Raw genomic sequence first — 13,573 nt, forward strand, 5'->3', positions numbered from 1 at the left:
TGTCTACCAAAAAATCCTGAAGGAGAATGTCCGGCCATCTGTTTGTCAACTCAAGCTGAAGCGATCTTGGGTGCTGCAGCAGGACAATGACCCAAAACACACCAGCAAATCCACCTCTGAATGGCTGAAGAAAAACCAAATGAAGACTTTGGAGTGGCCTAGTCAAAGTCCTGACCTGAATCCTATTGAGATGTTGTGGCATGACCTTAAAAGGTGGTTCATGCTAGAAAATCCTCAAATAAAGCTGAATTACAACAATTCTGCAAAGATGAGTGGGCCAAAATTCCTCTAGAGCGCTGTAAAAGACTCATTGCAAGTTATCGCAAACGCTTAATTGCAGTTATTGCTGCTAAGGGTGGCCCAACCAGTTATTAGGTTCAGGGGGCAATTTCTTTTTCACACAGGGCCATGTAGGTTTTGAGTTTTTTTTCTCACTAAATAATAAAAACCATAATTTAAAACTGCATTTTGTGTTCAATTATGTTATCTTTGACTAATGGTTAACGGTTTTTGATGAGCAGAAACATTTAAGTGTGACAAACATGCAAAAGAATAAGAAATCAGGAAGGGGGCAAATAGTTTTTCACAGCACTGTATGTCATTTCCTGTAAAAAAAAATAAAAATGACTTGCTGATTGAATGAAACCATCTTTTTATTTAACAAATGTGCTTAACATATTAGCTCTAACTAAACCGCCGCATTCCCACCGCTGTAAACTATCTAAATCCCCCCCTAACTCGCCCTCCCTCTCCCGCAAAATCCACAACTTTCTTAGTTGTGGATTTTGCTGCCCTGAGCGCTTCTGTGTGAGGCAGAGCTATGAGCTGCAGCCCTGCCTCACACGCGTCTGTCAGCGGCGGTTCTCTGCCTCTCCCCCGCCACTCTCAGTGAAGGAAGACTGAGAGGGACGGGGGAGATGAGGCGTTCCGGGCTGACAGACACGCTGAGAGGCAGAGCTGCGGCTCATAGCTCTGCCTCTCACAGAAGCGCTGCCCGGATTTCCTGCAGGGGAGTTTGGGGAGATTTGTGTACAGCGTCGGGAATGCGGCGGTTTAGTTAGGGCTAACATATTAAACATATTTGTTAAAATAAAGACTTTTTTTTTTGAGACTTCAGAGTCTCTTTAAAGTAACTTTAAAGGGAAGGTTCAGGGAGGGTGGGTAAAAAATAAAAATCAATTTCCACTTACCTGGGGCTTCCTCCAGCCCGTGGCAGGCAGGAGGTGCCCTCGCCGCCGCTCCGCAGGCTCCCGGTGGCCGACCTGGCCAGGCCGGCTGCCAGGTCGGGCTCTTCTGCGCTCCAAGGCCCGGAACTTCTGCGTCCCACGCTGGCGCGCTGACGTCATCGGACGTCCTCCGGGCTCTACTGCGCAGGCGCAGAACTACTGCGCCTGCGCAGTAGAGCCCGGAGGACGTCCGATGACGTCAGCGCGCCGGCGTGGGACGCAGAAGTTCCGGGCCTTGGAGCGCAGAAGAGCCCGACCTGGCAGCCGGCCTGGCCAGGTCGGGTCGGCCACCGGAGACCACCGGGAGCCTGCGGAGCGGCGGCGAGGGCACCTCCTGCCTGCCACGGGCTGGAGGAAGCCCCAGGTAAGTGGAAATTAATTTTTATTTTTTACCCACCCTCCCTGAACCTTCCCTTTAAGCCAAAATTTGCCAGGGGTATGAATAATTATGGGCAGCACTGTACACTTGGAGGGTGCGGCAGCGGCGGTGCTAGGACAATTTCCAATAGATTACCAATTGATTTTATGCTGAAGTCTATTGGAAATCAGTGTGCAATGTGGGCAGGCAATACCTCTGTAATCAGATTCAGTCAGAGAGGAATCTGTCTAATGGTCGATCTAAACTATAACTAATATATGGCCACCTTAAAGGGAGTCTACAGTAAATGGAAAAAAAAAAACAATTTCACTTACCTGGGGCTTCTACCAGCCCCTGCAGCCGTCCTGTCCCCGCGCCGTCACTCCATCATGTTCCAGTTACCCGCAGCGTCCTGTCTTCTGGATGTTTGGCCCGGTTCATGCCTCTTAACCGCACACTGGGGCCTCCTGCGTGCCTCCTGATGCACAATAGAATGATCGCGGTGACAGGAGCGCCATTGAGGGCACGTGGGGCCACGCATGCACAGTGGCCATCGACTCGCTGAGTCACCCGGCCAAAAGAGAGGCACTGCAGGGGACTGTAGCATCACTCAGTGACGGTGCTGGCACAGGGTGGCTGTAGAGGGCTAGTAGAAGTCCCAGGTAAGTAAAAAAACATATTTTATTTACTTAATGTTCCCTTTAAAGGATATCCGAGGTGACATGTGACCTGATGAGATAGACATGTGTATGCACAGTGCCAAGCACACAAATAATTATGCTGTATTCCTTTTTTACTCTCTCTGCCTGAAAGTTGTAAAAATCAGGTATCGGGTAAATCAGGTCAGGACTGAGTCAGACTACAGTGTAATCCTCAGTGATAAGGAGTTACAGTCATGAAACACTTTCCTAGCAGAAAATGGCTTCATAGATTTTAGCTCTGGCATACTTCAATGAATGTGTCATCAAACAGAAACAATGAAACCGTATAAACTAAAAAAAGTAGATTTAAATATAAAATACAACTGTGGGATATCTAAAAAAAAAAAGGCATTTCTAGGAGGAGCAGGATATATGCAGTTGTTTATCTTATCAGTTTATTTTCACCTCGTTTGTCCTTTAAGCAGCATGCTTGTTTCAGGAGTGCGATTGAGGCACGGCAAGATCAGGAGGACAGCCAGGCCTTTGGCATTGGCCTCTTGCACACCAGAGGCTGAACTGCATACTACCCATCTGACAACCAGAGGGCACCTTCCATCTGCAGTGTAGGCAAATGGCATGTTTGTAACCCAGTGCGTGTCAGCACTTGACATGCAGTGCGGTTACTTGGCACAGAAAAAAAACACATCTTGTCACATCTGGCTGTGTCAAGTGCTACCATGCACCCGACCAATGCACAGGGGCAGCTGACGGGGTGAATTCACTGCTTTCTGATTCACATATGAGAGAGGCCTAAAAAGAAAAATGTAAAGCAACCTAACATATCTCTCACACTACTCGGTCTCTTAGGCCCCCTTCATACTTGCCTTGCAAGTGTGTGTTGCATTTCCCTGTTTTGCCACAGGGTAGCGCAATGACACTGCAAAGCAATGGGGCCTAGCACAGTTGTTGTGTTACGCCAAAAGTTACCAATCGGACGTTGACACACTTCAAAGCCAATAGCATGTTACCATCTGACTTCCACGTCAACACAGATGCAGTGGACTGTATATGATTCGATGGATGATGCAGAGTTTTTACATTTGCCAGGGGTGCCACGGAATTATGAAAATATGGTGGGGAACCTGGGAATCCTAGTGGCATACTTCCTGTTCAGAAGGGAGTATGTCACGTGGCAAGGGGTGGGGGGAGGCGGCGCTATGCATATGCCCTATCGGCGCACTCTGCCGAAGGTCATATGAATGTCATTTTTTGCAATGCAAGGGGGGTGATGCAAGTGTAAAACCGGCCTGAAGGATCCTTGTTCTAGGATAATCGGCCACTATTTTTACTTTGTGTTAGTGTGACTAATCTATTAGACCTGAGAGGAAATTTTGACAATACTTCTGCTTTTGGTGCATTTGTCATACAGTTACTATATATAATAATAACTATAATATTACTAACTATATGTTACATGTGATTTTCAGCGATTGTAACAGATTTGTGAATGTTGCTTTTTATATTCCTTTTTTTTTTTTTTTTTCAATAAAGCTTTTTTTGGAAAAGAAGAGAAAAGATTTGTGACAATAGGAGTGGATTGAGAGTCTTCACCCACTTTTGTAGCCTTTGGTGATCAGATGAATCCCAAAATGAGTACAAATCCATGAAACTCCTACATGCTAAACATGTTCTTTTTCTGCATTTCAGGGAGAACACCAGCCAAGAAGACAATATATGGAAAGGAATCCTTTCGGTTATCTTCTTCTTTTTAATCATCAGTGTCTTAGCATTCCCCAATGGTACGGGCCTCTATTGTGTTATTTATTTACTTTTAATTAAAGCCAGCATGTGGTTGTAGTTTTTGTTATGCTGTATTTAAAAAGCTCCTCCCAAGAGCGGAAATAGATTTCAGCTCCCATCAGCTATTTATAGATGGAGATATGCTGGAGAAATCTGTATCCATTTGTTGTAGAGGGTGTATTTCAAGGGGGATTATGGCACAAAAAAAATTACAATTTAATATGCATACACTAGTGTTCATTTTATCCCAGAGTTAATGCAGCGTAGTGGTGTCCTACTTATCTTGCTTTAAAGGACAACTGAAACAAGAGGAATACGGAAGCTGCCATATGTATTTCCTTTTAAGCAATGCCAGTTGCATGGTTGACCTTCTGATCCTCTACCTCTAATACATTTAGCCATAGACCCTGAACAAGTATGTGGCAGATCAGGTGTTTCTGACATTATTGTCTGATCTGACAAGATTAGCTGCATGCTTGTTTCAGTTGTGTGATTCAGAGACTAATGCAGCCAAATAGATCAGCAGGACAGCCAGGCAACTGGTATTGTTTAAAAGGGAAAAAAATGTGGCAGATTTCATATTCTTCTCACTTCAGTTGTCTTTTAAACTATAGTAAGTATAATCTATTTCTGATAGGTTTTGGATTAGTACTGAAGGACATTTCCTCATGGGGTATTCTTAAAGCGAAATATAACCCTGCACAGGGGCAAATCCAGGATTTCCAAGGGGGGGGGTTCCTGAAAGTGGCGTGTGGGCGTGGCCAAAATATGGTGTGGGTGGAGCCAAATACTAGCAGTTTCTAGGCTAAATTGCACCCAGGGTGAGGGCGTAAAATGCGCCCCAATGTGGAGACAGGTATAGGTGCCCGCAGTATAGGTAGCCAGCTATAGGTCCCCCCCAGTATAGGTAGCCCATATAGTTGCCCCCAGTATAGGTTAGATAGGTATATGCCCCCCAGTATAGGTTCGATAGGTATATGCCCCCCAGTATAGATTAGATAGGTATATGCCCCTCAGTATAGGTTAGATAGGTATATGCCCCCCAGTATAGGTTAGATAGGTATATGCCCCCCAGTATAGATTAGATAGGTATATGCCCCCCAGTATAGATTAGATAGGTATATGCCCCCCAGTATAGGTTAGATAGGTATATGCCCCCCAGTATAGATTAGATAGGTATATGCCCCCCAGTATAGGTTAGATAGGTATATGCCCCCCAGTATAGGTTAGATAGGTATATGCCCCCCAGTATAGGTTAGATAGGTATATGCCCCCCAGTATAGGTTAGATAGGTATATGCCCCCCAGTATAGATTAGATAGGTATATGCCCCCCAGTATAGGTTAGATAGGTATATGCCCCCCAGTATAGGTTAGATAGGTATATGCCCCCCAGTATAGGTTAGATAGGTATATGCCCCCCAGTATAGGTTAGATAGGTATATGCCCCCCAGGATAGATTAGATAGGTATATGCCCCCCAGTATAAGATAGGTGAAGGAAGGTGCCCGCCCCCTGTGTGGGGAGAAGATTGCCTGGGGGAGAAGACAGAATAAAATGATGGAGGCGCCAGCCGCGCTAATAAGGGATGCGGGAACCGGCTTTATTCCTCGCTCCCTCCCTCCCTCTGAATGCCCCCACCTGCGGTGAATGTGTGCCGGCTCCCCCATGAGTGTTTGCGCAGCGGAGCGGTAGGTCCTCTTACCGCAGATCAGGCGCACCAGCAACTGGAGTTTCATGCTTCCTGTGACGTCATGGTAAACAGGAAGCATGAGACTCCAGTTGCTGGTGCGCCTGATCTGCGGTAAGAGGACCTACCGCTCCGCTGCGCACACACTCATGGGGGAGCCGGGCACACATTCACTGCAGGTGAGGGGCATTCAGAGGGAGGGAGGGAGGGAGGAATAAAGCTCCCGCATCCCTTATTAGCGCGGCTGGCGCCTCCATCATTTTCTTCTGTCTTCTCTCCCCAGCCGGCCGGGCCATGCGGCAGCCCCACTTCCGGTCCCGGTGCAGGGGGTTGTTCTAGACACTCAGAACAACCCCCTCCGTGCGCCACTGCTGCATTTCAACTTTGCTCTAAAACATTATTTACAGTATATTATATGCAACCAGCATTTTTTTTTTTACTAGACCAGCATTGGAAGGGTTACACACAGAGGTTTAAAGTTCCTGGAGAGAACTGCAGACACATCCGAAGCTTACATAGATACATTTTGTTTACTTAAATGTATCTAAGTGTGGAATGTGATTCACTCTCTCTGACTGTGCAGGAGCTGGAGGACAGCCAAAGAGTGTGTAACATTTCTCACTTGTTACATTCTATTTAGTTAAATGTATCTATTTGAACTTCGGATGCGTCTGCATATCTCTCCACGGAACTTTAAACCTCTGTGTTTAACCCTTCCAATGCTGGTCTAGTGAAAAAAAAATGCTGGTTGCATATAATATTCTGTAAATAATGTTTTAGAGCAAAGTTGAAATGCAGGGTTATATTACGCTTTAAGGTTTTCTTTTCCCTTAAAGTGGACCCAAATTAAAAATACAAAATTTCAGAAATAAAATCTATTTTCTAATTTATAATAATAAATAGCAGCCTTTTTTCAGCTGCATGATGACAAATATAAAATATTTTACATTTATTGGAGAAACCCCTCCCTTCCTTTCAAATTGCCGGGATTTTTCCGGCAAACTGGTGAAGTAGATGGTGTCTGGCAATGGAGGAATTGCTAATGGCTGCCCCCAGTATAACCCTAGCTATGAAAAGAGAAAGGTGAAAAGCATGCACTGAAATGATCATAGGTTTGAAGGAGTGTTTATTTATCTTTGTATGTGTCAGAGCGGTGCAACTAAATATTTTTAATTAAAAAAATGTTTGGTTTGGGTCCGCTTTAATGGCAGTGGCACAGTCAGAATCGTGGCACACCAGTAGGAAGGCCGGCTGGCATCCATGTGAAGGTCTTGCCAGGGAATGCTTTTGGAAAGCACAGAGGAGACTTTGAGAATTCCCCATGAGGAGATAGACTGGTCCAAAACCTGTCATTAATAGCTCCAGGGCCATCAGATTATTAGAAAGTGAAATGTTGATGCAGTTAGAAATGTGTCCATGTGAATGTTAAATATTGTGTCTCTCTATAGCGGCCCTTAAAAAATTAGGGATAAATTAGGGTTAAAGAACAAAATGGATCTCTGCTTAAAGCGGAATATAACCCTGCATTTCAACTTTGCTCTAAAACATTATTTACAGCATATTATATGCAAAAAGCATTTTTTTTTTTACTAGACCAGCATTGGAAGGGTTAAACACAGAGGTTTTAAGTTCCGTGCAGACGTTCAGATAGTTACATTCTATTTAGTTATATGTATATATTTAGAAATGTTACACACTCTTTGGCTGTCCTCCAGCTCCTTCTCAGTGAGAGAGATGAGTCACAATAAACACTTAGATACATTTGTGTAAACAAAAAGTATCTAACTCAAGTTCGGATGCGTCTGCAAAAATCTCCAGGGACTTTAAAGCCCTGTGTAACCCTTTCAATGCTGGTCTAGTAAAAAAAAAAAATGCTGGTTGCATATAATATACTGTAAATAATGTTTTAGAGCAAAGTTGAAATGCAGGGTTATATTCCGCTTTAATATCTGTAATGGTGCCCAGTAACGGTACAATCTCCCGAATGATCGATTCTGCAGTCAATCAGATCGGGTACCGTTAATGGTGCTAATAGACAATGAACAATTGTTCTACGGTGTGTCTTTCTCCTCATCCATTGGAGCCAGCAGCGAGCAGAGACCTCTCCTCTCCATCACTGCTCCCCTAAAGCTGGCTTCTGCTGATTGCATCATTACACTTGACCAGCACTAGGGGAGCAGTGAGGGAGAGTAGAGGTCTCTGAAAGCCATAAGCTCTGATGGATGAGGTGAAAGACAAGCTGCCGCTGCTGCTTTTATCCATAGACGGGGGAGCTAAGAAAGACACGGGGGCAATACAGGGAGACCCCGTCATTGTGGTGGTTTGGCTGTTTATATTGGCAGACATTCATAAGTTGGAGACTCCCTGTATTTGAAGTATAAGATGCAGTGACTTTTTCTTCCCGTTTTTTGGGGAGAAAAAGTGCATCTTATATTCCCCAAAAAACTACAATGTGTTTTTTTTATTATTTTGATTCTGCTTTTCTAGTGTTTTGAACTACGTATAACAGTTTATACATTTTTAATACTGTAACATTTAACAAAAAATGTTCTAAAAAAGCTGTAATTGTAAATTTTTACATGAAGACATCTTTGTATCTGGAAACGTTGTAACTTGAGTTGTTTGTAAGTAGGGGACTGTTTGTGTTACTATTGCACAATTTAAAGCTTGGACGTTAGTTTCCAGTCACATGTGGTATAATTACATGCCCAATAAATGTCTGCTCAGGCTCTGCTCCCACATTTATTTATTTTTGTCTGTGTTTTTTTTTTTTTTTTTGTCTTTTTTTTTTTTTTTAAATCTTTTTATTGTTTTCAAAAAGCATACATAACAATAACAAAAGAAAACAAAATCCATGACAGTACAAAAGGTATACAAGCAATAAGAGAACAGAGGCGCCAACAGGATAAAAGTGGATAAAACCTTTAAACTTTAGAGGAAGTGGTGGACTTACCTCCATAAAGCAGACACGAAAGACTGTCTGAAGATAAATACATACATTTATTGTAAAATACCCCATCCTTGGGGTATTTTATATAATGGGCTAACTTATTGTGAATACAGGAAACTTTATTTGTATACCATTGACAATCTATTGGTTTATGTTGTTGTAGGCCCCTTCACAAGGCCGCACCCCGCAATATGGAGAATGGTATTTGGTAAGTGATGATTGTACTTGTCCAGCGATTGTCTCCCTTAAAATCAGTATCGTTTCATTTCGCCAAGCATGACTGGGTCATGCCCGGAATTCGGTTTGGCACAATACATACATAGCTCATTAGAGGTAAGAGGTCCTTAGATGGCACTCAGCATAGAGTTTGCAGGAGCAAAGGAAGATAGATAAGGAAAAAACGTCAGGAACCTGACAGGAAAATGACAGAATACATCGTGCATATACATTCAGCGGCAGTGTGCATCTTTCAAACACTGCTGAAATCTACCAGAGGTGCCGGAAAAGTCTAATCAGTTTAAAATGTTGTCCGGTTAACTGGTTGCTCGAAGAGCTTTATTATTTTTGATGTCCGCTACTTAGCAGGTGGAAGGGCACTGATGGAGGGTGACAGAATGGGAAGTGAGTGCAGGAGGCTAATGGCCGAAAGGAAGAAGGAGTTCTTGTGTCTGGTGGTCTTGGTGGGAATGGCCCAAAGTCTCCGGCCGAATAGAAGTGTGGTGAAAAAGCAGTGGCCTGGGTGAGAGGGGTCACTTGCGATCCTCAGTACCTTGGCACGCAGTCTTGTGTTTATACAGGAGGTCAAGTGGAGCCAGAGGTCTCCCGATGATCCTCTTCACCGACCTTATGATCCTCTATAGTTTGTGCCTGTTGTTGGCATTGTAAGCTCCAAAAATAAAAAATTGCCCATAAAAACAGTGCCCTAAATGCAGTGGGAGGCAAAAGTTTGGGCAACCTTGCTAATTATTATGATTTTCCTGTATAAATCGTTGGTTGTTACGATAAAAAAAAATCTGTTAAATATATTATATGGGAGACACACACAGTGATATTTGAGAAGTGAAATGAAGTTTATTGGATTTACAGAAAGTGTGCAATAATTGTTTAAACAAAATGAGGCAGGTGCATAAATTTGGGCACCACAAAAAAAGAAATGAAATCAACATTTAGTAGAGCCTCCTTTTGCAGAAATTACAGCCTCTAAACGCTTCCTGTAGGTTCCAATGAGAGTCTGAATTCTGGTTGAAGGTATTTTGGACCATTCCTCTTAACAAAACATCTCTAGTTCATTCAGGTTTGAATGGCCATTCCAGAACATTGAACTTGTTATTCTGCATGAAAGCCTTAGTGGATTTTGAGCAGTGTTCAGTTTTGTCACTGATTCCTGGACGTTGGTCTCCAGAATCTGCTGATACTGAGTGGAATCCATGTGCCCCTCAACTTTGACAAGATTCCCAGTCCCTGCACTGGCCACACAGCCCCACAGCATGATGGAACCACCACTATATTTTACTGTAGGTAGCAGGTGTTTTTCTTGGAATGCTGTGTTCTTTTTCTTCAATGCATAACACCCCTTGTTATGCCCAAATAACTCAATTTTAGTTTCATCAGTCCACAGCACCTTATTCCAAAATGAAGCTGGCTTGTCCAAATGTGCTTTAGCATACGTCAAGCGGCTCTGTTTGTGCTGTGGGTGGAGAAATGGCTTCCTCTGCATCACTCTTGCATACAGCATCTCCTTGTGTAAAGTGTGCCGAATGGTTGAACGATGTATTTGGTGCTGCGCTGTGGGTTGACTATGACTGTTCTCACCATTCGTCGCTTCTGTTTATCCGAGATTTTTCTCAGCCTGCCACTTCGAACCTTAACTTGAACTGAGCCTGTGGTCTTCCATTTCCTCAATGTGTCCCTAACTGTGGAATAGGACAGCTGAAATCTCTGAGACAGCTTTCTCTATCCTTCCACTAAACCATGAGGGTGAATATTTGTCTTCAGGTAATTTGAGAGTTCTTTTGAGACCCCCATTTTACTACTCTTCAGAGAAAATTAAGAGGAGGGAAACTTACAATTGACCCCCTTAAATACTCTTTCTCATAATTGGATTCACCTGTGTATGTAGGTCGGGGGCCACTGAGCTTACCAAGCCGATTTGAGTTCCAGTAATTAATTCTAAAGGTTTTGCACAATATTTGCACACTTTCTGTAAATCCAATAAACGTCATTTCACTTCTCAAATATCACTGTGTGCGTCTCCTGCATGATATATTTAACTGACATTTTTTATTGGAACCAACAACAATTTATACAGGAAAATCATGATGATTAACAAGGTTGCCCAAACTTTCTCACCCCACTGTATATATGTAAACCCCCTTTTTTTCTAAAATTGGTCCCTATATGCCCCCATTTTTTTTAATCTGGTTTAGGTGCCTTTGCTTAACTGCAGGAACTGCAGTGCCCACAGGATTGTGGGATGTTTTTTTTTTTCCCCTCTTTTGGCTACACAGTAGCAAGCTTATCCCAGCATGCAAATAACAGAAAGCTTCCTATTCTGGATAAGATAGTCACGATGACCAGAAGGTAATTGAATCCACCCGTTTCAAGAGTTTAGTCAGTGATTTAAGCCTGCTGTCTAGGTGAGCTTTGCTGTGGGAGGGACAGTAAAATTAGCGCTGAGCTGGGTTAAAAAAAGAAAAAGAAAAGGGCAGAAGTGATGTCACTTTTGGCATCACAGAGAAACCATAAAGACACAGAGAAACAATAAAGAAGGCTAGCAACAAGGAGATTGCCGCTAGCCTAGCGCTTTTTACAGGGGAGCACAGCAGACCCCGGGGGGGACTAGAGGCAGCAATACAGAGACACAGAGGCAAGTGATTATACACAGAACATGCCTCTGTGTTCTCTTAAAATATAAAATACCCATCTCGGGTTCTCTTTAAGACTCATACACACGTGCAAAGTTTATTCCCAACTATCATCCAAACTTGGTCTGTTGGACGATAGTTGGGCATGTGAATGCGTGACAAACGACTAGACGAGCGATTGATAACAGGCTGTTTGCCGGTTCCAACAGGAGGATCAACTCACATGACTGTTGGGCTGATAATGTGCAGTTGATCAGATAGGTACAAGTCCTTTGAACGACTTGTACTTGTTCTGAATGCGGCCATATCGTGCAGTCAGTTGTTCCGCTTGTGTTCGCAGTATGCAAATGAGTTGGTCGTTTAGTTGGTTAGTGTGCGGAAAATAAAAAGTCATGCAATCGCTTGGTCGTGTGGTCGGTCATTTTCTTTGGGTAGGTCATGCGGAAAAGTAGCATTGTGTACAAGTATACCTGACAATTTAGGTAAACCTCTTGGTCTAGGGTAACGCTCAATACTGGTTAGGAGAGCTATTGCCAGTGCCAGTCCTTCAGGTAGGAACACCACTCCTACCACCCTGTGAATAACAATATAGTAGAAGGAGGCACTCCACTGGCTTGAACTTGCGTTCAGTTTATTGCATGTAATGCACACTGCATGTTACGGGCACCGCCCTTCATCAGGTATATACCTGACCTGAGGCAAAGCTAGTTAAGATGAGCACAGAGGCATGCTGGATCTACATACCTCTGTGCATTGTCTGTTCCTACCTCTGTGTTTTGTCTTGAGTCAGGAATACTTTAAATGATTAGCACGAACGAGTGTAAACCAAACAAACAAAATGTCTCTTATAAAAAGAAACAACATTCAGTTTATCGATGGTCACTGATGAAGCAGTTCTGTGCGCCACAAAATGAATCTGAAAGTTTAATTTCTACAGTTGACCTTTGCTCATAAACTCTGTTATGAATGGTAAAGTAATATTTTCACCATACACAAGTATACATTTTTACAGAAAAAGGTGCTAGATTTTTTCTGATAGCTTATGGTACTTTTGTCACAAAGTAACGGCTAAGAAGGTCTGTGTTGTAAGTTTGGGTGACTGGTGTCCCTTCTCCAGAAAACCTTTTTCTTATTTTAATGGCTGGCTCACAGTCAGATAAAATGAACTGCTTTGCTGGCAACTGATTCGTTTTGGACACTTTATCTAAAAGCCTAGAATTACAAAAGCTTGCAGAGTGCTAGAACGTTTTTAAATGGAAGATATTTCCATAGTTACTATTGTTTGCTGCGCAGTGAGCGAGTAACAATGCTCTGTGCTCATTCAGGAGGCTGGACCAGGGTGAAAGCAGGACACTACGCAAGATGGTCTGCCAAAAAAACAATGTTATTTTTGATGCCAGAGAACTGAATCACCAGTTTAGCTCTATTGGGGGCGAAGGGAAGTAACTTTTTCTCCATTTGCCATTTCTGTCCCCACCTGCCAGGGTATGCCCTCAAATATACTGTATATCTCTTCCTCATAGTGCAGTCATTACTATGGTAATTCATACCTTAGCTATAGAACAACTTTGTAAAATACAAAAACATTAAGTGTTCAGTTTCATATTGGCAAGAAATGACTACCACAATAGCTTCAATTAACCAAGCATTACCTCAGTTGGTTAAGCAGAAAACAGCTGATTTTCTGGGACGTTTCGTGAAATGTCAATTCGCTAAGGCTGTTACCGCACGGAAAACTAAAATTACTGACTTATGAGGTAAATACCTCAATGAATGTCACTTCGCAAAGAATAGAGCATGTGGTAAAACAGGTGAGATGTTCAGTATTTTATGCATGCGCAGAACACTCACGGCGACGGCACGCGATTGAGACGGATGCACGGACTGGTCCCGCATATTCAGTTGTGCACGACTCTCGGGCGGGTCGTGCAGGTAACCGAGCCGCTAGTGGGAGAACGGAGGGGGCCCAGAGGATACACAGGGACCTAACAGACTACGGGGGGCTGGAAAGTTCGGTATTGCATTTTTTTAGGTGTGTTCAGTGTCC

The 13,573-nt window shown here is 43.3% G+C and overlaps 1 protein-coding gene across 3 annotated transcripts in view; it reads left to right on the forward strand.

Annotated features, from left to right (window-relative positions):
* PTDSS1 (phosphatidylserine synthase 1) overlaps nucleotides 1–13,573 on the forward strand; it is a 128,516-nt gene that overhangs the window by 75,191 nt on the left and 39,752 nt on the right. For all 3 annotated transcript variants that reach the window (XM_068237693.1, XM_068237692.1, XM_068237694.1), the window contains 2 exons: nucleotides 3,933–4,024; nucleotides 8,826–8,870. In XM_068237693.1, the coding sequence (XP_068093794.1) occupies nucleotides 3,933–4,024; nucleotides 8,826–8,870 (137 nt within the window). The remainder of the gene's footprint in view (nucleotides 1–3,932; nucleotides 4,025–8,825; nucleotides 8,871–13,573) is intronic.

Source organism: Hyperolius riggenbachi, chromosome 5, assembly GCF_040937935.1.
Source record: "Hyperolius riggenbachi isolate aHypRig1 chromosome 5, aHypRig1.pri, whole genome shotgun sequence".
NCBI lineage: Eukaryota > Metazoa > Chordata > Amphibia > Anura > Hyperoliidae > Hyperolius > Hyperolius riggenbachi.